Below are 24,141 nucleotides of genomic sequence, written 5' to 3' on the forward strand. Positions count from 1 at the left end.
ACCAGATCTTCCATCTCTTCTTTTCTTCTCTCACGTTCATTTCTCTAATCATTACCACTGTAAGAATGTTATCCAACCTGCCAAATGGTCCATTAAAGCACTATATGAACTCCATTAATTTGTAATATTTCGATTCCCCATTGAAAGCTTCACCTGTCAAAGTATCCATCACATGAATATATCCCAAATGTTCATACTCGACACCATTAAAATAAAGATATTACATGGATTTTTATAGGTTGCTGTAGGTCTCCTAGTTCTACTTTGAGTTAAACATTTTGACATCAACTTGAAATCAATGTAAATAAAGACTCGAATCATCCTGAAACTTGATTAGACAAGGTCTTGAGCGGGCTGATGGGGAATTTGTATGTTTTATTACACAATATAGAATGATACATAGAGAATTTATCATTTAATAAAATGAAAATTAGAATTGAAATTACAACATAACCACGGATTTGAGATACATTTGACAATATAGTGATATACATAGCATCTTGAAGCAAACAGAAAAAAGAAAGAAGTCTTCTTACAACAGTAAGAAAGACCAGAAATACTCCAATCACCGTCAAAGCCTAGATTTCTATAGGGAAATCTGGGGGAAAGCCTTGGAGAAGTATAAACTCTAATAATATCTCAAAATTATATTGATTAAGACTTGATTACAACTGATAAAGAGGGCTGTCCCTTTTATAATACTGCTATTGGTGACACTTGACATATCCTAGAAAGACTTTTAGAATTGCCACACAGATTTAATAGCACTTTACCACTTTCCTAAGTGAATACTTGGTAGTTCCAAAGCTTAATTAATTACTACCCCAAAACAAAAATGACTCTTTGACTTTTTCTTCAAGGAACTTTCCAAGGCACCATTGACTGCCTCAATCCTTACTGAAGTACCCTTAATGCTTTGCATCATACCTTCCTTCTTGAAGAAAACTCGATCTCGAGTTTGAAACAATTTACCACGATCAATGACAAGCTCAGTATTTTTATTAAGGATGCATAGGTATTCGTACAAAACATGAAACATGAAACTATTGATTTATTTTTATTTTTTAAATTTAATTCGTTTAGTAAGGATGCATAGGTATTCGTACAAAACATGAAACTATTGAGGGCTACACTTTACCATGACTATTTCATGTTCATATATAAGGCGGGGACCATGGACAGAAATATTTCATCTTGAAGTAGGATCGGTTGAGTGCATCCATGTTATTGTTATGCGAGCATGATCCTTTTAGAAAAAACATACTTAAAAAAAAAAATGTAGAAAACATTTTATAGAAACATAGGTAGATTTTGTATAACCTTGAGCTAGCATCATTTGAACAAAGAATTTGATATTTGACATATTCATTAGACAATGTAGCAGTGATGAGTTTTCGAATATGTAATGAAAGTTATAGAAAATTACATTAGAATTTTCTGATTGGTGCTCATAGGGAAACCTAGGAGTAGGTCCAAAACGTGATATAAAAGGAATACCATTTTACACAACGTGCTTCATGCTTAAGATATCTGGTCATGGAACAGGTGAAGATATGTTATCAAAATGTTAAATGATGGAGGGGAAGTTTGAAAATGATATTTATCTAATTAATGGAGGATATGCCCTCGATGGACTTGATTGTTGAAATTAAAGCCTCTCTTTAGGCTGAAGAAAATAAGTCAAATAAACAGTCAGCAGCAGAACTGCTGGTAATACTGCTGCATCTCAATGGGAAATCAGCAGGATTTGCTTGGCTGATACCAACCAATTGCCACTATGATGCATTATTGGGTAATAGAAGTGTGAAAGTGAATGCTGTAATCCTTACAAGAAAACCTGGAAAGATAAAATTTTATGATATTTTATTGAATCTTGATAACTTTGAAGGAAGTGGCATGATGTGGTCTTCTGATGCACTTACTGCTATTTGATATGCTTCAACTGATCTCTTTTATTTTTGATATGGTGTTTTTAGTATTCATATTAATATTTGATTTTTATGGATATAAAGTGCATTCACTGATTGCGAAATGGCATTACACGCGCGTGCGCCCGCGTATTGTGCAAATATGACTATCAGTGCTTCTTGTGTTTCCAAACACATTATGTTTTCTTTTCATGTCGATATGTTTTTATTTAAGATATTTATTCATTGATTTGATAAATTCCCATACTCTTTTGCTGGTTCTTCAATGCCTTACCCTTTACACGTAGGATGGGGGTTGTGGAGAGGACTTCAATAAGGATTCCATTGAACGGGATGAAAGGCGTCTTATGGAACTGGGTCGTAGGACTATTGAAATATTTGTCCTTGCTCATATTTTCAGGTAACCAATTTGGTGCTTATGTTTACTAGTGGAAACTTCTTTCCTTGCTGGAACTGTTGCTATTTTGAGTATTGTGTATCGAAGTCATGTTATTGTTGCTAAGTAGTCCCTGTCTTCACTTCCACCTGCCTACTTGTATAGGGTTTAGTGAGTTTCCTGCTTGCCTTGGATGCCTTTTCCATAACAATTAAAAGTAATTTTCAGGGAAATGAACTGGGGATCGCAACGGGGCAGGTATGGGACTGTTCCCCTAAACCCTACCCTGCCCCGTTTAATATTGGTTAATATTACTCCATCCCATACCCGTCCTGAACCTGGGACGGGGTTGAATTCCGAATCCCATCCCCGTTTGCTAACATAATTCCCAATCCTGATTCTGCCCGTATACACAGTTCACACACAGACAAACCCTAGTCTCACACACACGGAGATTGTACAGAGATGCATGTACACACAAATACATGCAGATATATGTAATGATATATCATAGATGAGAGACAACACACTGATAGAAAGAAAGAGCAGGTCTTCATTTGACTATAGAAGGTTGTTGATCGTATGCTGTGGAGCTGTTATTGTATTGTGATTGAGGGCACGATGGAACATGGAAGATTAGGCCTACAGAAGGTTGTTGATCGTATGTGGTGGGGGTGGCTGAGAGTTTGAGAGGATGAGAGGGATGTTTAGTGGTAACCTTACGGAAATGAGATATATATTAGGGTATTTAAGGAATAACTAATATAAGGGTAATACCGTAATAGTGTAATTTTGTTGTACAATTGGGGCGGGGCAGGACAAGTATATATCTGCCCCACCCTGAACCTGGACCAGGTTTAATTCCTTTAACCCAACCCAGCCCTTTCTTTAATTGTTTACCATACCCGTTCCATTAGGGGCTGGAACCCGGTGGGGTGGGCCAAATTGCCACCCCTAAAATGAACATATGGGTTTGCCGTTTTGTATATTTGGTTATTATTAGTTTTCAATGAATCGTGTATTAGATCTCAAGATTCAACTTTTATTTACAAAAAGAAAGGGTTAAAATTCTTGATTTTTGAATATGAAATTATTAAGATTTTCAGCAACATTTATGCTCAATCCTGAATTCTGTGTTGGATTTTATGCTATCCATTTAACTATTAACAATCAGGTGAATTCTATGTTGTTTAATGAATTGAAGTTCAAAACTTTTGTTTTTTGCAGTGAATATTTTTTATTTATCATTATTTTTGATATGTAATTTATGACTTAAGAATTTAAACGGGGAACGCAGCCCAAGAAACTCAACTCCTAAGGATTTTCAATTTCTCCCAGCAACCCAACAAAAAAGAGAGTTAAGAATAGAAAATTTAAACACCCCAATAGGAGTCTCCTCACCCTCAAAGGATCTCCTATTGCGTTCTCTTTATAAGCTCCACCAAAGGCACAAAGGAGCCACTTTTCAAAAAACACGGGCTTGAGAGTCCACAAAACAACCACCTTGCCAGTCCTCAATCAACCCCTAGCGAAGTCCGAGGCATAACTCAGTGAACCCCGAACAAAGACAAAATCAAACCCAACTGTCCCGACCAACCGTGCAATGAAGCAAAAGATGATCAACCGTCTCTTCAGCTGCCTTACACATGCAACACCAATTGACAACGATTTGTCTCCTCCTCCTCCAATTATCACAGGTCAGAATCTCCCCTAACACCCCCGTCCAACAAAAAAAATGCCACCTTTAGAGGGGCCTTGGTGCGCCACACAGCCTTCCAAGTAAGAAGGAACAAACATCAAACCTCCCCTATGGAGAAGAGGTCCAAACCAAAGAATCAACCTACCCCCACAGCAACCTCCTGACGATACAGCACAGAAAACAGGTGAAAAATGTCACCAAGCTCCCAGTCGTGGAAATGCCACACAAAACACACATCCAAGTTCAACCTCCCACCATCAAGGTGATGGTAGTCAGCAACCAAAGCATGTCTATCCGAAGCAGTCCTAAAACAGTTTGGAAAAAAGTACACGCCAGCGTACGCTCCTCAAACCAACAGTTCTCCCAAAATTGGATGAAAGGGCCCCCTCGCAGCTTGAATCTAACGTGTTTTGAAAACTCGTCTCACACCTTCTTGATGAATTTCCAAACACTAACCCCTAGAATCCTCGTCTCAAGGGAACATCACCCACCCCTCTCCTTCCCGAATCTCTAGGCAATGACTCTCCTCCAGAGTGTATCTTTGTCCACACCGAATCTTTAAAGCCACTTCCCCAAAAGAGCCTTGTTAAAAGGCTTCAGTCTTCTAATCCCCAGATCACCACCCTGAATCAGTTTGCAAACATGCTTCCGCCGGGCAAGATTATACTTGAACTCCTCCCCCAAGCCACCCCAAATAAATTTCAGTTGTATCCTCTCAATCCTCGTGGCCATAGAGGAGGGAATCTGGAAAAAAGAGAGAAAATAGGTAGGAAGACTCGAAAGTGTGCTCTTCAAAAGGGTAAGCTCCCACCTTTGAGAGAGATTGCTTTTTCCACTCTGCCAACCTCCTCTCGACCCTCTCAACAAATGGGTCCCATATGCCTACTGCTTTTGCAGGTGCCCCTAACGATAGCCCCAAGTATGAAATGGGAAAGTGATCAGCGCCACATCCCAGAGTATCAGCTAAGAGAGAGATATTCGCAACCTCTCCCACTGGAACCAACAAGCTCTACCTGACATTGACTTTCAGACTAGAAACAACCTGAAAGCAAACTTGGACACACCATAAATGCCTCATCTGAGCCTCATCCGCATCCCAAAGCACTAAGGTGTCTTTAGCAAATAGCTGATTAGAACGGTTTCTACCCACCCTAAAACCTCTAATGAAGTCCAGATCCACAACCCTCCTTATTAACCTGCTGAGAGCCTCCATCACAATGATAAACATGAAAGGGGAGAGAGGATCTCTCTGTCTCAAACCTCGCGAACTCCTGAAGAAACCAGTCGGAGCACCGTTCACGAGCATTGAGAACCTTGCTGAGAAAATGTAGAACTCAATCCATCTCCTCGAAGACTCCTTGAATCCCATTCTTTCCAACATATACATCAAGAACCTCTAGCTCACATGATCATAAGCTTTGTCAATATCAAGCTTACACAAAACCCCTGGAACCCCACTCCTTAATTTGGCGTCCTCACACTCACTAGCAACGAGGACCGAGTTTAGAATCTGACGTCCTCCCACAAAAGCATTATGAGATTATGAGATAATCCCATTCATACAACTCATCAATCCGAAGGCCCGAACTTTGGAAATCAGCTTGTAAATATAGCCCACCAAGCTAATAGGGGGAGTCACCATCACAGCTCTTCAACAACGAAAGCACTTCCTATTCGCTACATGAACGCTCTAAATCACCACTCTTGGCCTCTGAAATCTTGTCAAACTCGAACCCTCCCAACAAAGGTTTCCATGAGGCTTTGAAAACAATCTCTGATAGAATGAGGCTGCACCCCTACACGCATCCTCCTCCCTACAAAGCTCCACGCCATCCACCCAATGTTATTCCCCCTCTGATGAGCATTGGCCGTCCTTTGAAAGAACCTTGTGTTCCTACCTCCCTCCTTAGCCACAAGGCTCGAGATTTCTAATGCCACGAAATCTCCTCCGAAACAGCAATCTTTGCAATCTCCTCCTGGCAGTGCTCCCTCCTACGTTGCTTCGAGTCCTCAATACCCCCCATATCCTCTCTCCGATTAATCTTTGCAACATCCGGCAAAGCCCTGTTTTTTCTCCATTCCAGATTCCCCCACACATCCTTATTCCACCTCTTGATGTCTTCCTTAAGAAGATGAAGTTTGCTAGTGACAACAAAACCCGTAGTGCTTCACGTTGTACCCCTCCCCCCAGACTCGCACTTTCTCCTTAAACCCCTCCTGCCACATGTTCTCGAATCTGAAGGGAGAGCTCCTCCTCAGTGATCCCCCATAATTCAACACCAACGGAATATGATCAAAAGTGACTTTAGCCAACGCCGCTTGAACCTCATCCGGAAACTTCTCCTCCCAGTCCCCAGAGATAAGAAATCGATCTAGGATAGACAAGGAAGGATCCTGCCTGCTACTAGACCAAGTAAAAGTCGCTCATTCTATCGGTAAGTGAATCAACTGAAGGTCATCAATGAACTTAGAAAACTGCTCCATATCCAATGTCCACCTCCCTCCGGTAGACCCCTCCAATGGAGACCGGACCATGTTAAAGTCTTTGTCCACACACTAGGGGAGATTCTAACTACTACAAACAAAATGGAGTTCCTCCCATAAACTCCATGTCTGGCCGTCCTTTGTAGGGCCATAGACACCAGAGGACACCAAATGGAACCCATCCTTCATTGACAAAGAGCAAGAAATTGAGAATCTCCCAACCCACACATCAACTTTGGAAACACCTCTCCTATCCTACATAACAAGAATACCCCCAGCTGAACCCGTGACTTCGAACATCGCCCACTCCACAAAGCTCCCTCCCCAAAGACTCCTCACCACCCTATCTGTCACAAAAGCCATCTTGTTTCTTGAAAACACCCCACATGGGCTCCCCACTTCCTCACCGCCAATTTCACAACCTTATGTTTGTTCGGATCATTGATACCACGGACATTCCAAGAAATAATGTGGATTTTCATAAGGAAACAATCGAGCTCCCCTCCCTTCCCCTCTCCTTCTCCCTCCCACTCCTCCCCTCGTAATTCACGTAGGAGATAAGATTCCAGACTTCCTTCTCTCCCTTCCATGAAGAACTCCTCTGCCCCTTACCTTTGCACTACCCTCTATGGTAGATTGAAGTATCACCATAGCCGACCATCCTCCCCCTCATACGTCATCACCAAAAAACCGCTCATCGCCCCAATATACTCCCTCACCCAACCCTCCCCTCTCGAAACACCTTCACCCTCACTTGTAACTGTTATGTCCCTCTTGTGACTCACTGTAGCCAAAGGCTCCATTAAACACCCCTCGACAGCCTCAACTTCCTCCCAAGGCTTGACATCAAGCTCAGGCAGCGCATTCAAAGCACACTCAAAAGGGATGCAAGAAAGGTCATCATCTTTTTCCCCCTCCGATTCCTCACCCCTGCTTCGCCCCAATGAAGAGCAATCCTTATTGTTGAAATATCTGTATTATTATTATTATTATTTTTATTAGCCGTGTTAAGCTTTTTATTAGGTGTTTTATGTAAGATCCCTATTATTATGGGATCACGTAGATTTTGGCATATTTCCTGTTTTTCTTTGATTTGATTTCCTTTCATTGTACCCTATTCTTGTATGATATAAATGTAACTCTTAGGTCTTGATTTGAGTAAGCCAAAACCCAAAACTTATTCTTTTTGGTATCAGAGCAAAACAAAAACCTTCGCCTTCCCATCTTACCCCCCAACGCCACCACCTTCGCTCTCCCTCTCTCCATTTTCCCTCACCTCCAGCGCACCTCCATCTCCTCCCAGCCCTTGCGCTGGACCCCTCGGGTAACCCTCTGTTTTTGACTCCTTTTTTAGGAAAATTCCTTTAGGTTTTTTATGACCTTAGGGTCCTCCTGGTGTTTTTTGTCTCTTTGTGGGTTGCCGATGTTTGTTCGGCAGCATATTTGGAGGAAAGCTTTGATTTTTCTGGCGTTGTTTTTTTTCTCTATTCTTCTGCTTTGACGTGTGGACCAACCTTATTTTAGTACTATAACTTATTCTAGTAGCCAAAAGGACACTTTATCCTCGGTTCAACATACTTTATCTTCGGCACAACATACTCCGTCACAACGGGTTACTAGTGTGCCCTTGAATGGGCCCAAATTTGTATCTTCGTCCCGTTCTCTTCAACTCTATATTAGAGGGAAAGGGAAAATTGGTTGGCTTTTGGATCTTGTCAAGGAACTGGAAAAGACGGATGCTAAATATATTGCATAGGACATGGACAGGTGCACCATTCTGGGTTGGATCTTCAACTCAATGGAGGAGAGTATCTATAATATGTTCATGTTTCACACTTTTGTTTTTCGTCTGTGCAAGCCCTTAACAAGATGTATGCCCATTCCCGCAATAACACTTGTATCTTTGAACTCTATCAGGAGATTGCTCATGCATCTCAGTAGACACTCAAGCTGTCAGTATCAGAATATTTTGGGTATCTCCAGTCTAGGTGGGATGAATTAGCACAGTATGAACCTCTCTCCGATTTCTCTGAAGAAGCTGCAACTCTTTTTGTCAAGAAACTACTGGTTTTTTTATGGGTTTACGATTTGAGTATGATGCTCTTAGAATTCACATCATAAACACCTCTCCTATGCTTGATTTATATGATGCCTTCGCTACTGTTGACTATGAGGAGCATAGACGTCAGATCTCTCAGCCAGTAGCTTTACCAGAGACTCCAGTCGATCAGATGGCTCTTGCTGCTAATTCTAGACTTTCAGAGGGAAAGGTTATTTGTCAATATTGTGGAGCCACTGGTCATGTAAAGGATCGTTGCTTTAAGTTTCATCCCGAGCTAAAGTAGAAATTTTCTCGCAATCGTCTTACTGGCCTTGGCCGCACTGCCGCAGTAGCCGATACTATTTGTTGGTATACTACACAGATGGTTGCCCCTCCTGCTTCAACTCCCCCCAGACCATCTTTTCAGGACTTCAATCAGTTACAGTTCCAGATTGGTCAGCTTCAGGAACAGTTCGATGCTTTATCTACCAGGGCTGGCTCTTTTATTTCCACGACGACTATAGCTATAGGTACTCTTTTTGCTTTTCATGTTAAAGCGGGAAAACCTACTTGGGTTCTAGATTCTGGAGCCAATGGTCACATAACTGGTGAGTTGTCATTATTTTCTACTCCCGTTACCCTTGTTAATCAGGCTGTTAGTCTAACTGATGCGTCAACCACCATTATTCGTAGTAAAGGAGATGTTCATTTATCCCTGATATTATTTTGCCATATGTTCTTCGTGTTCCTAACTTTGCATTTAATCTTCTATCTGTTAGCAAACTTGCCAAATCAGTAAACTGTGCAGTGATTTTCTTTCCTCATTACTGTGTTTTACTACTTTAGGGATCCTCCACCGACACCTCTTCCACTTGCTTCAAGCCTTCAAGTCTCTGTTCTTCGATTTTTCTTTTCAGGCTTTAAATTTATGGCCTGCTCGCCTTGGGCATGTAAACTTTAAGTATTTATGTTTGCTTTTTCCCTTCATTAATAACGGCTTGTAAGGATAATAAGTTTCAATGTGAGATTTGTGAGCTTTCTAAACATACTATAACCAGTTATATTTCTCATATGCATCGTGAACCTAGTACGTTTGATCTGATGTGTGGGGTCCTTCTCGTGTTGCTGCTTTTTCGGTGCATCGTTATTATTTCACATTCATTGATGATTATTCCTGCTGCACATGGGTATATTTACTTAAAAAGAAATTTGAAGTTTTTCCCTTGTTCACTCAATTCCCCCAAATGATCAAAACTCAATATAAAACTGTTAGGAATATTAGGTCTGACAATGGTCGTGAATATGTTTCAAATGCGTTTTGGTCTCAACTTAACTAACATAGTATTCTTCATCAACTGGTAAATTACACAGATACCCTTTGAGGTTAGGTCACATCTCACCTAGATGAACATTTTGGTTTTAACTTTCACTTATACCCTAATTTACTTTTTTGCCTCTGACACATGTTAACTTTCACTTACACCCCAATTTACTTTTTTGCCTCTGACACATGCGAATTGACCCTTTTACCCTCAATTTTTTAATATAAAATATCTGTAATCTTAAATGACAAAAAAACCCATATATATATATATATATATATATATTCAAGCACTGTTTGTACATGCCCAAATCGTCATTGACCATGGATTCCGGCGATTGCAGTGGCGACCGCAACCCCTTCCACCGCAGATCAAGTCACCATCGTTGTCTCCGGCGTGCCCAACGGCAAGCCCTATCAGGGAATCGCATATTTCCTCCTCGATCCGAAGCTTCAACGTGATGTTTGGGATGTCTGGGACGTCTGATCGCCACCGTTGTCAAAGAGAAGAAGCCGTTGGTGATGGTGGACGTCTGTCTGCTACGACTTCGACGATCATTCGGACGTTGATTCTTGCTGAAACGGTGATGCGTGAAGGTGACGCGTGAAGGTGATGCGTTATGGCCGACGGAACACAACCCTCAAACTAGCCGACGGAACACAACCCTCACGATGGAGCTTCGAGCTGGTACCTCCACAGTCCTCACCATGGTCGACATCCTCGCCGTTAACGCCAACATTCTCTCCGACTTCGGCGCCACCTACTCAGTCTTCGACTACAACCCCCTTTCCACCTCAATCGTGCTATATCTATATATATACGTGCTATATTTATTATCTCCATCTCCATCTCAATCGCCACTGCCGATTGTTGTAGATCACTGTCACCGTCATAGGTCTCTGCCACTGTACATCGGTGCTGCCGTCGCATATCTACACAACTGGACCACAAGCGCAACAAAACCCACCTCTACACGACAAAACCCACAATCATTGCCATCTTCACCCACAACCACTGCCACAGCTGACCATCACATCTACACACCACCACCACCACCACCACCATCATCCCTACCCCCACAACCACCACCGCCAAAACTCCATAACCTAGGGTGATTTGCGGTCTCCAAATACACGATTCAGTTTGTGATTTGGGGATTAACTTTTAGGACATTTTGGTCATTTCAAATGGGTTTGTTGGAGTAGTTAAGTCATTTTATATATGAAACAAAGTCAAAAGGGTAGCATGGCCATTCTACACCTAAAAAGATCATAAAAAACTGAGATTTAGGGTGTAAGTGAAATACAAAATCACTCTTTGAAATGTGAGTGAAAGTTAAAACCAATATGTTCTTTTGAGAGGATCTTTGGTGTGGTGATCAGCCATTATCTCGTACATTTCCCAGATTATACATTATTACAGTTGATAGACACGCCGACGTAGCTGACTGTTATTGGCTTGATAGTAGTGGGATTACGTAGGATGTGCACTTTAGGCATTCCTTTCAGGATTGGGAGTTGGATGAGGTATGTGTTCTTCTGGATTTGTTGTATCGGCAGTAGGCAGTTGACAGTTGGCAGAGGTAGTGACGATCTAATATGGATTTCCTCTTCCCATGTCCGTTTCGAAGTGCGATATTTGTTCTTATGTCTATCTAATTTTGTTAGCCTTGACTTTCCGTGGAAGACCATTTGGCATTCTATGGCTCCAACTAGGGTGTCATTCTTTGTATGGACCGCTGTATGGGGTAAGATCTTGATGATTGATAATTTGAGGAAGAGGGGTAACTGTTTTGTTAATTGGTGTTACCTAAGCAAGCAAGATGGTGAGTCAGTTGATCGTATCCTCATGCATTGTCCCGTGGCGTACGATTGTTGGAATCTTATTCTTGGGTTGTTTGGCATGTGGTGGCTAATGCTACGTTCTTCTAAGGATTTGATTCATACTTGGAGAGTATGTTGTGTGAGAAGTGGTGTATGTGATTACTGGAGAATTGTCCCACATTGCGTTTGGTGGTGCATCTGGAAGGAGAGGAATAGCAGAATATTCGAAGGAAATGAGTCGTCTACGGCGACGCTAAAATTTTATATTATTCGCTCTCTCTTCAGTTATGTGAAGAGGAGTTCTTGTTCCTCTTTCAATGATTTAATCATTTTTTTGAATTCTTTGGGGCCTTAGCCCCCGGTTCCACTTATGTATAAGGGACATGTTCCCCTTTTGAACGTCTTTTTATTTAATTCTTACTTATCAAAAAAAAAAAAAAAAAAAAAAATGTTCTTCTAGGTGAGATATGACCCAACCTCAAGGGGTGTGTGTGAAAGTTACCCTTCATTAACTTATTTGTCCATATACCCCTGAACAGAATGGTGTGGCAGAGCGAAAAAACCGCCAACTATTGTCAGTTGTTCGATGTCTTTTAAGTGGTATGAATGTGCCAAAGTCACTTATCAAAAAAAAAAATGAATGTGCCAAAGTCATACTGGCACATGGTGGTTCTTATAGCTACTTCTATGTTACCCGGACTCGGGTACGGGTGTCGGATACGGGTACGTGTCTAAAGGTCGGATCCACCAATCTATTCAATTATAGGACACGGGGACACGGAATAAAAGTGTCCAAAATTTTGACACGGGTACTTGGACACGGCATACAAAATATTAAAAAATGAAAAATTATATTAGTGATAGTCTGATAAATTTAATCAGATAGGCAACTAAGCATGGCATAAGGCAGCAACTAACAAGATAACTTAGATAAGTAAGAGATGATGTTAATTCATAATTGTTAAATAAGTTAAATAACATGAAGAAAACAGAGAGGGAAAAAAAAAATATAATATAATATAATAAAATTAGGGAGAACATTTTTCATGAGTACTGTTTTTTTTTTTGGAAGGTAAATGTATTGTATTGAAAGAAAGAATTGACAGCAGTCCAAAGCCTCAACCAATGGGCCAACCCATAAGTTAAACAGCCCATAAGGTAAATATTGTGTTGAAAGAAAGAATTTACAGCAGGCCAAACCCTCAACCAATGGGCCAACCCATAAGTTAAATAGCCCATAAGGCCTTACAGATGGATTGAAGACGTATTCAGTCTAATACGGAGTACTACACATTATTTTCTAATTTTTTCATCGTAAACAAATGCTTTAATTATAAGGTTAAAAATGTAAATTTACACTTATTTCAAACGGTCAATTGTGGTGAGTGGGTTACAGCTGGTAACCCACTAACCACATATTTATTATTATATATATACCATATATATATATACTACTACCATATATATATATACACACGTTTCTAAATGACAATGACAGGCAGCTGTCTGCTGAAATTTATTTACGCGTCAGAACGTGAACAACACGCTCCAAATAGGGTAAGTTTATATGCAAAACCAACGCGTGAAGAACCCTCGTCTTCTCCAAAACCCCCTTCTTGAAAATCACGACGAAACCAGTAATTTCCGACCACAATTTCCGACCACTGAAATAAGGGTTTTCTTCAACGGCCGTGTCCGATCTTGACCGTACAAAGTCGGACGCATATCCCGTATCCGTGTCTGTGTCGTGTCGTGTCGTGTCGACACGGACACCCTCGCCGGAAACGACGAGTCCAGGTAACACAGAACTACTTTTCTCATTAATCGTACCCCTAGTAGAGTATTAATTGGTAAGGTCCCCTTACAAGTGCTTCAGCCTAATATTACTTTTTTTCCATCATGCCTCGGGTGTTAGGATGTAAATGTTTTGTTCAGAATCATAGCCCTTCTTGTACTAAACTTGATGACAAGGCCATTAAATGTATTTTTTCAGGATACTCTTCAATGTCAAAAGGTTACCGGTGTTATGATCCTGTACACAAACACATGTATCACTCTCTTGATGCCACCATTAATGAGCATACCCCTTTTTATGGTTGTAACACTATCATGAGGCTTCTCCTCTTGCTCGTCCTTTTCCTATTTTTCAAGAAGAGTCTTCTTTTGTGGTTTCCTCACCCACTTTGCAGGTCTATTCTCGTCGCCCTCGTGCTCCGCCTCCACTGCCTTCATCCCCTTCCGATACAAGTTCATGTACATCTCCTCTCTCCTTTACATTTCCCTGACCTGTTCCTGAGTCTCGGTATCCCACTTTGGACCGCAAACCCCCTGCACGATTTGGATTCGATTGTAGTGCTGATCATCCTCTCTTTCTCTATATCTCTTATGATGGTCTTTCAAGGTCTTACCGAACCTTTCTAGGAAAACTTGATTCCATTTCCATTCCCAGAATTGTCTTTGAGGCTCTCCGAAATCCCAATTGGATGTCTTCTATGATGGTAGAAATGGATGCTTTGCAGCAAAATGAAACATGGGAGCTTGTATCTCTCCCTCCTCGTGAAAAGACTGTTGGTTGCAAATAGGTATTCAAAGTTAAAGATTTGGCCGATGGCTCTATTGATTGGTGTAAGGCCCGTTTGGTGGCCAAAGGGTTTACTTAGATTCTTGGAAAAGACTTTAATGATACTTTCGCTCCAGTAGCTTAATTGACCTCAGTTCTCCTGCTTATCTCCCTGGCTGCCTCTCACAATTGGCCTCTTCATTAACTTGATGTGAATAATGCTTTCCTTAACGGTGATCTTCTTGAGACTATTTTATATGGATCCTCCACCCAGTTTTAGTACTATGCTATAAAGGTCTGTCGATTGCGGAAGTCTTTGTATATGTTAAAACAATCTCCCAGAGCTTGGTTTCAGCCGCTTCAGTGATGTAAATCTATCCATGGGGTTTGTTAGATGCCATTCTGATCATATATATTTTATCCATCGTCCCTCTATCATTCTTCTTGTCTATGTTGATGATATCATCATTATTGGCAACGACATCCCTGGGATTGCTCATGTAAACCTTCAATTGGCTAAAGCTTTTGATGTGAAAGACCTTGGGTAGCTAAGATATTACTTGGGGATTGAGGTTGCTAAATCTAAGCAGGGTAACTCTTTATCGCAAAGGAAGTATGTCTTGGATCTTCTTCGAGACACTGGTATGCTTGGGTGAAACTTGCTTCCACTCCTATGGATCCTAATCTGAAGATCTCGGCTGAATCTGGAGATCTCCTTTCTGATCCCTCGCAGTATCAACACTTGGTAGGAAGATTGATTTAGCTTACCAACACCCGTCCTGGTTTGGCTTTTGCGGTTAGTGTTGTGAATCAGTTTATGCATGCTCCTCGTACAACTTATATGGATGCGGTATATCATATTCTTCGATATCTTAAGTCCCGTCCTGGACTTGGATTATTCTATTATTCTAGTAGGCAGGTTGGGCTATCATGTTTTAGTGATGCAGACTATGCTTGGTCCAAGACTGATAGACGTTCCACATCTGGCTTCTGTACTTTTTATGGAGATCATCTGATATCCTGGAAAAGTAAGAAGCAACTTGTAGTTTCGAGATCTTTAGCAGAGGCCGGGTCTCGTGCCATGCCCAGGGTACTTGTGAGTTTCCCTGGCTTCAATCTTTCTCGGAGGAGCTAGGGCTAAGTGAAAAACAGTCCTCAAACTAGTTTTGTGATAATATAGGTTCGTTCGGGAATTATCAAGCCGTGCTTTGTTCGGTCCTCTAATCAGTCGGCAGATGTATTCACCAAATCCGTTAGTCCATCTTTGCTTCATTCCTCGATTACCAAGCTGGGCTTGATTGTATATCTTCACTCCAGCTTCAAGGGGAGTGTTGAAATATCTGTATTATTATTATTATTATTATTATTATATATATTAGCTATTTTCAGCCTTTTATTTGGTGTTTTATGTAAGATCCCTATTATTATGGGATCAGGTAGATAAAATCACCGTAATCATGGGATCACGTAGATAAGATCCCCGTAATCGTGGGATCACTTAGATTTTGGCATATTTCCTGTTTTTCTTTGATTTGGTTTCCTTTCTTTGTACCTTATTCTTGTATATAAATATAGCTCTTGGCTCTTGGTTTGAGTAAAGCCAAAACCCAAAATTACTTCTTTTCTCATCAATCCCTGCACTCCCAGAACCAAACTCACCAGAGTTGTCGACTACATCCAGCCCTCTTCCGTCATTATAAGCCCTCAATTCGTTGATCCAAAGCAGCAGCCACATCCTCACTTAGGTGGAACTGACAGTCCCTACCCACACACAAAGAAACCTTCTCAACTCACAGTTGACCACGATACAATCTGACACCCTTGTGCATCTAGACAAATCAGAAACATCCCCACTTTTCTCTTTCGAGCAGCCTTCCAACACTCCACACATTGTACGTAACACTTGCACATCCGGCAATAAACAAGCAACTTTCTCCCACCTGAACACCTGAACACCCCACAGGAAGGAGTAGAAGAAGAAGATGGGGGGGAGAGAAGATTGTTGATTCAAAGGAAAGGAATGCATACCAGGCTCTTGGTCATTTTTATACTCAACATGACCCACTTCTGTTTTTCTTTGCGTGACCAATGTCTGCCTAGAGGAGGCTTGTGCTTCTTCGAAAGGGAACCCTGCCTTTGAGCAGCACCAGATCCCAAACTTGGAGCCTCGGGGGCAAGCCCCCGAATCCCCATAGCTTTGGTGGGCTTGGGCCCACACAAAGCTCATCCAACGGGTCGTCAGGTCGTAAACAGGTTGCAATGCAAGCTGGGACCAAATTCGGGTCACAACATCACAAAATATGATTGTATATAAAAGAATTTGTATTTCTTGTTCAGATTTTCCTTGCTGTTTTTGTGTCTTAAATTTTTTAGATTTTCCATGCCCATGTCGTCATGTCCTTGTCGTGGTATCCCTGCTTCTTAGTTCTATATCTTTCTAATTATTACCGGTAAGTGAGATATCTTGTTTATTTTACATATCTCCTTCCATTATCTGTCCTTCAAATCCTCTTGGGGCATTTCTAATGTCACTGAAATTTTATTGCAGAAGAGCAGTCTTGTTGAAGTCATTAGGGATTAAAATACCCTTCATATAAAAGCAACACTGTATTTTGTATTTTCTTTTTGTCTCATTTGATTTTGATCAACTAACAGTGGGCCTGTTTAAGTCATATTAGAAATACCAAATACGATCTTCATAAATTCCAAAATTCTTCGGAAGGTACATGTAGCTAACCCTAATTAAAAATGACCAGTGCAAGAGTTCTTTGTCTCAGCTCGAGTTAAGACAGGTTACTGTGATAAGTGATATTTTGCCTTGAAGTTATAAATATTGTAACTCTGTTTAAAATAGAAGAACCGTCGTGGTTATGGTATTTGGATGTTCCACAATTTAGACACGGCAATGCGGTAAATCTTAATAAAGTAAGGCATAGATACAACAAGGACAAGTTGAATTTTGAATATATATTTATGTGTTACACATGATTATATAATACTAGGCAACCTAAGAAATAAAAATCTACAAATCACAATAACCAAGGGCTGAGTCAGAAATATTCAGCTAGGGGGCAAACAAGTACTATATGATTAAATTGTAAATAAAATATAGAAGTATTATAATATATTTTTAAAACATAAGTTTTGATATATATTCTTAAGAGCGTCTCTATCACAAGGACACTGTCATAAATTTTTTTTTTTTTTTGATAAGTAATATTTGCATTAAAAAAAGCCCTTAAAGTGGAATGCATCCCTCAAAAGCTACATAGGCCAAATAGTGCCTCAAAACTCTCAAGGAGCCCAAAAATCTACAATCTCCTCCATCGATTTACAATTTCTACAACCCAACAAAAAAAGGCTGCTAATAATGGAGAACTTCATTGTCCTAGTAGGAGTCTCCTTTCCTTTTAAGAATCTCCCATTTCTTTCAAGCCTTAAATACCACCTGACGCACAAAGGCATAACCCTCCAAAATCATGTGCTTGGCCCCCACTATACAACCTCTCCAAGCCCTTGGATGACCTGGGCATAACCCACTGAACCCCAAACAAACCTAACATCAGATTCCAGCAATCCTGACCCACTGGGTAATGCAACGGAAGGTGATCAATAGTTTCTTCATCATTCTTGCACATGCAACACCAATTGACGACAACCTGTCTACTCCTCTTAAGGTTATCCCGAGTCAAGATCTTCCCCAAGACGGATGTCCAAGCAAAAAAGCCACTTGAGTGTGGCCTTTGAGTGCCAAATAGCCCTTCATGGGAAGGGGTCTTCTGGAGCATCCGTAAGACACCTGAAGTGACTTAACATCAAATCGCTCCTGAGGAGAGGGTAAGCTGATTTCTAGGTTCGTCAAGCTAATGCCTAAGATGTTCGAGGGTGGCTTTGACCCTATGATAGCTGACGATTGGTTTGACCAAGTGGATGGGTTTATGGTTGTAATGATTGATGACAAGGATTTTAATAACTTATATGTTATTCCTGTGATTTAAAAATGTTAAATTGCTATATTAATTACAATATTCGTTAACCCACACTCAAGAGTCAAAAACTTCTCCTTTTTCTCTGTTGAACTCATATAGATAATAGATATCATATATATATATATATATATATATATTTGAAAGAAATTTTAATATGTTGTAGCAAGAATTACCGTAGTAATGGATTTACTTTTTCTTTCACTGTATTTGGATTTTTTAAAGCAAGAATACAAGGTGCTCAATGGACTTTGGACGGGCCATATGTAAGTTCTTTTTCAACTCACCATTAATAATTATTATTAGGGACTCGTAAAAAAGATTTTTCAAAAAATTTGTGGGGTGAGGTAGCATACTCTACCCGATTTCAATAGTTCAATGTTAACATCCATAAAAGGTGGAAGAGAACAAAGGAGAAGTCTGTTTTTCATATTTTAGCTCCCGTTCTCAAAATTTTTAAAAAAAGCCCCTACATTTTATACTGTACCCTTCTTTTTTCTGAAACTCTCTGAAAAGGTCTCTGTGCTATGATATGTATGCCTTTTGTCACGGGCCTAGAGATTTGGCGTAGCGGTACGGCCTGTGCGGCACCAAGGCGTGGCTTCTACTCGAGCAAGCGCCTTGGTCAGCCACCACGACCTGCCCTCCCAAGGGTACACGTGACTGGTTTCGGCCTGCCGTGGCCTCTTCAGGGGAATGGCTCCAGCTCCAGACTAGTTTGTGCAGGGATGGCCAACTTCCTTCTTTATAGTCAAGTCCACAACTAGTGACAAGCTCCTCGAACTGAATTGAGTCGACTTGCCTGAACTCTAAAGAGGTACCATCCATTGGTCCTGCACGCCCCTTCCCTGGAACCATTCCCAGTCAATCTCTGCTCTTTACCAACCAGCATGCGTGTCTTCCATACTCCTGGCATCATTAGGAATCACAACGTGACACTCCCCCACCTGAATCCTGCGATGCCCTCGTCGCAGTATGGCGCTACTCCATTGCGTCCCCTCCTTTCCAAAGTCTGCCTCCAAGTGGTATTCTCGCCTTTCCACCATCGCTTCCTTGTGCAGCCCACTGCACTGCACTCGCCCAATGATAGGTCTCGAACCAAGGGGACGTCCACTCATCAAGGACGCGACTCTCTGTCATGCCACCTCCGCGGCATCGCGAGCAAGCAAAGGCCTCTTGCCGACTTGATGCCCACCCTTCTCCACGGTTTGCATCACCCAAGGAGCTCGCACGAACTTTGGTGCTCGCAGCATTCTGGCTCTCTGTTGCACAACTTCATACAACGCTTCTTCATGGGGAATGGAGGCTCACCTCCGACTGCATTGATTCCCTCTATGTCGACGCACTTCAGTGCACCGTCTTCATTCTCAGACCCCGGATCGACGAGGGGGCACTACTTCTGTGCTTGCCCCAAGTCCTGCTCTGATACCATTTATCACGGGCCTAGAGATTTGGCGCAGCGGCACGGCCCGTGCGGCACCAAGGCGTGGCTTCTACTCGCGCAAGCGCCCTGGTTAGCCACCACGACCTGCCCTCCCAAGGATATATGCTGATTGGTTTCGGCCTGCCATGGCCTCTTCAGGGGAACGGCTCTAGCTCCCGACCAATTTGTGCAGGGATGGCAAACTCCCTTCTTCATAGTCAAGTCCATGACCAGCGATAAGTTCCTCGAATTGAACTGAGTCGACCTGCTTGAACTCTGAAGAGGTACCATCTTGTGGTCTTGCACGCCTCTTACCTGGAACCATTTCCAGTCAATCTCTGTTCTTTACCAACCAGCATGCGTGTCTTCCATACTCCTGGTGTCATTAGGAATCACAACGTAACACTTTGGATGGCTTCTGACGTGTACCCATTTTTTTTTTTTTTTGAAAAAATTAAGACACGTTTGTGTCTGATATGTGTAACATTATACTTCATCCTTTTTCTTTTGATAAGTAAGATTTCATTGAAAACTTCTCAAAGGGGAGCGAGCACAGCCCAAGAACAAAGGCTAGACCAAGAGGGTCTGCTATACTATCAAGGATTCCGCAGGAGACATTATACTTCATCCCCCCCTTTCTGAAACTTTCTCAAAGGGATCTATGCTTCGACACGTATCCTCATATGTCGGACTTACGTCTGCCTTAATTTTTTCTCTGGAAAATCAAAACCTTCTTTTCCTCACATGTCTACGTTTGACATGTATCAAACACTAATAAATCGTGTCTATGCCTTTTGTTCTGAACTTATACGCATTTGTTAGGGTCAATATTCTATTGTTTGTTGGATTGTGTGTGAGAAATAACAAAAACATGATTAAATTTTAATTTTGGAAAACCTGCAAGAACTAGTGTTCATTCATAAAATCCTTAATATGATATATTTCATCCAGAAACTCCATCTTCCTAACAACCTTCAATTTCCCTTTGAAAAACATGTTTCTGTGGATCTTAGGACCATAAGCATACAATGCAGTCATCTGACATGCCACTGGGCATGCTTATTTTTAGATTCGGGATCCTCCATGCGCGGGCCTTTGTTCTGTAAAAAGAAAAATAGCTTAGATGGGTTATTTAGCAGTTTCATGATTTTCAGCTCAGTTTGACTGTCAAGAACTCTTTTTTTTTTTAATTTATTTTTTATTTTTTATATTATATATATATACATATAAATATTTAATGCAAAATAAATATACAAATCTAATGGTTGGACTATTTTTAATATGCTTTTTAAAGTATTCTGGATGAAGAAAGTATAGAAATTAATGGCTGTACTATTTTGTTGTATTGATTTCTTTGCACAGTTTAAATTGGCTGGTGGATGATGAAATCCAAATTTCTCTGGCATAAGAGTGTCAATTTGGTATTCTGGATATCTAACTTGGATGACCAAAAGCATCTCCCTACACCAAAACAAATTCCAGCTAAATCCATTTGGGAAAATGGGTTTTCAGGACATTATTTCACTTCATGCCGTTTTAAGGGTTCACAAATATATATATATATATATATATATATATATATATATTTTTTGTATTTTTAAGTTTGATACTTTTATTTTATTTTATTTTGTACTTGGTATCATACAATACTAGCAAATTGTGGCTTATAGTGAAGTCAGTCATTAAAAAGGGCTAGTCAAGTGCACATGGCTCCAACCATTGCGGGGTTTGGGGTGAGTCAGATGTACGCTAGCTTACTGATGCAAATCATTTAATGGTGCTTTTGGGAAAGTGCCTTGAAGAAAAAGTCAAAGAATCATTCTTGTTTTTGGGTAGGTAAATCTTTTAGTAATTGAACAATGCTATCAAACTCACCGACAGCCCAAACAAGTCAACAAAAAACTGCCGTAGACACGGCAATGGCAAGGACAATGTTACTGAAAACACCGGCAGCCCAAACAAGTCGATAAAAACTGCCAGAGACACGGCAAAGACAAAGACAATACTACCAAACACACCGGCAGCCCAAACCAGTCAATAAAAAATTGATAGAGACACGGCAAAGGCGAAGAACATTACTGCCGAACAAACCGGCAGTCCAAACAATTCACAAATAGCACCGAGAAACTCTTAGCAACATTTCAGATGCTAAGGGAATACCCCAAAATAGGGGTCTGAACCTAGGAAGAGAAATTAGGCTCTGATACCATGTTGTAAACCATAAAACAGAAGCGAAGAGATAAGTAAAACAAGTAGAACACAATTACGTGGTTCAGCCACTAGGGCCTATATCCACGGCACAAAGAGCCCAAAGGGCTACATCACTTTATAATACTCTCTCAATTCATATACAATACAATAGTGGATGCTCCTTTATATAGGAGAAGAAATTCTGAGAATGGAAAGAATTAGAAAATAAGAAACAAGGAGGATTTTTCTTCATTGATTCCTCTAGTAACACCAAATCTTCAATAATAGGAAACCATATCAATTACTGAAAGATTTTCCTCCACTGATTCCTCCATTGAATCTTCAATAGTGCTATTAAAGGGGTGTGGGAATTCTAAAAGTCTTTCTAGGATATGTCAAGTGTCATTAAAAAATAGTATTATAAAAAGGGACAGCGCTCTATATCTGCGGTAATCAAGTTTTTATAAATATATATTGAGTTATTATCAGTTATATAACAATTCTTCAGGCTTTTCCCAGATTTCCCTTCAGAAATCTAGGCTCCGACGGTGATTGGAGTATTCCTAGTTTCCCTTACAGTTGTAAGAAGACTTCATTGGGGTACATTCAACTTCATCGTTTCCAGAATTTGACCACAATGGAGAGGAATATGAAGGAAAAAAGGAGGTTTAAGAGGAGTCGTCTGAGGAAGCAGTCAGCAGCATGTCAGAAGCTAAGGCAGCCGTCATTATCCAATCTGCATATCGTGGATTTGAGGCGAGAAAGTGGGAACCATTGAAGAAATTGAAGCAAATATCTCAAGCTGATTCCCAAGTTGTAGGAATTTCAGAGCTTATGTTCGTCAACAAACAAATAGGTGGAACTTTTGAAGATAAGACCATTGGATTTCCAAAGGTAACTGGTGCATTAGACAGTACAACAGATTGAGTTTACTTGCATAATTTGGTTAAAAGTGAATCTTCTTTGTTCTTGGAGCTGAGAAATCATGAATTTCATACTCACGATTTGATTTGGGATGAATTTTTGGCGCAACATATAATCAGGTGTTGTTCCAATGCAAAATTCAGATTAATTCAGGTCTTGGCTCCTGATTTGTGTTCAAGCAGGTTTCGGAAATCTACTAAACTTCTAAAGAAGTCTGAAAATCAGATTCTTTGTCAGTAACAGCAGATTGGTGTGTTTTGTTCGAGTACGGGAAAGAAGAACAAAAGGATGGAAGGCTTTACTTGGGTTCTTATTTGATCGTGATAAATTTCTTCAAACTCGAGGACGAGTTTTCTTCAAGGAGGAGGGTCTGATGCAAATCATTAATGGTGCTTTGGGAAAGTGCCTTGAAGAAAAAGTGAAAGAGGCATTCTTGTTTCTGGGTAGTAATTAATTAAGCTTTGGAACTACTAAGCGTTCACTTAGGAAAGTGGTAAAGTGCTATTTAAGCTGTGTGGGAATTCTAAAATTCTTTCTAGGATATGTCAAGTGTCATTAATAGTAGTATTATAACAAGGGGCAGCCCTCTACATTTGTGGTAATCAAGTTTTATCAATACATTTTGAGTTATTATCAGTTATAAACAATTCTTTAGGCTTTTTTCAGATTTCCGTTTAGAAAATCTAGGCTGCGACGGTGATTGGAGTATTCCTAGTTTCCCTTACAGTTGTAAGAAGACTTGTTATTTTTTCTGTTTGCTTCACTTACCTCTACATGGGGACCTCTAGTTCACAATGGAGGAACCTTACAGTTGCGCCAAGTCCCTCCCTCAAGCATATTCCGTAGACTCTGGCTGATTTAATCACACTAATGGAATTCTTTTGCTTGATATTTTATATGGAAATGAGTAATTTTGTTATTTTAGTGTTGCAATATTTGTCATTCTTCAGTGATGAACTAAAATTCTGTGTTTACTTTTTAATTTTGGGCTGTAAGTAATCTAATTGTCCTCTTCACGTTACAGCAGCAAAATCGAGGTTGCATACCATGAGGCTGTTGCTTTGAAGAGACAAGAGGAGCTCATCCGTGAAGAAGAGGCAGCATGGATGGCTGAAACTGAGCAGAAAGCAAAACGTGGTGTGGTGGAAAAGGAAAAGAAATCAAAGAAAAAGCAGGTTTGACACTTACTTTCAAGTTGTATCTTACAGAAGTTAAGAAAGTACACATTCAAAACTTCTGCTTTGTATGTTTTCACTTGTATTTGATTTTGGAGCAATTGGGTAATTGAGGATGTTTACAGGTGCTCTAGTTTCTGATTGATAACATGTGTGTGCCTGCTTATCTTGAGAATGTTGAATTTTAATCTGGGGGCTGTTCTTTGATCG

At 40.6% G+C, this 24,141-nt stretch overlaps 1 protein-coding gene across 2 annotated transcripts in view; it reads left to right on the forward strand.

Annotated features, from left to right (window-relative positions):
* The window catches only part of LOC132297562 (TNF receptor-associated factor homolog 1a-like), a 48,978-nt gene that overhangs the window by 20,265 nt on the left and 4,572 nt on the right, over positions 1 to 24,141 (forward strand). Inside the window, exons 9-10 of one of the 2 annotated variants that reach the window (XM_059794925.1) lie at positions 2,216 to 2,328; positions 23,781 to 23,931. In XM_059794925.1, coding sequence (XP_059650908.1) covers positions 2,216 to 2,328; positions 23,781 to 23,931 — 264 coding nt within the window. The remainder of the gene's footprint in view (positions 1 to 2,215; positions 2,329 to 23,780; positions 23,932 to 24,141) is intronic. The other variant, XM_059794926.1, reaches the window with a different exon arrangement.

The sequence above is a fragment of the Cornus florida genome, unplaced genomic scaffold, assembly GCF_030987335.1.
Source record: "Cornus florida cultivar Cherokee Brave unplaced genomic scaffold, ASM3098733v1 CherokeeBrave_3.0.0_Hap2_Chr01, whole genome shotgun sequence".
Taxonomy (NCBI): Eukaryota; Viridiplantae; Streptophyta; class Magnoliopsida; order Cornales; family Cornaceae; genus Cornus; species Cornus florida.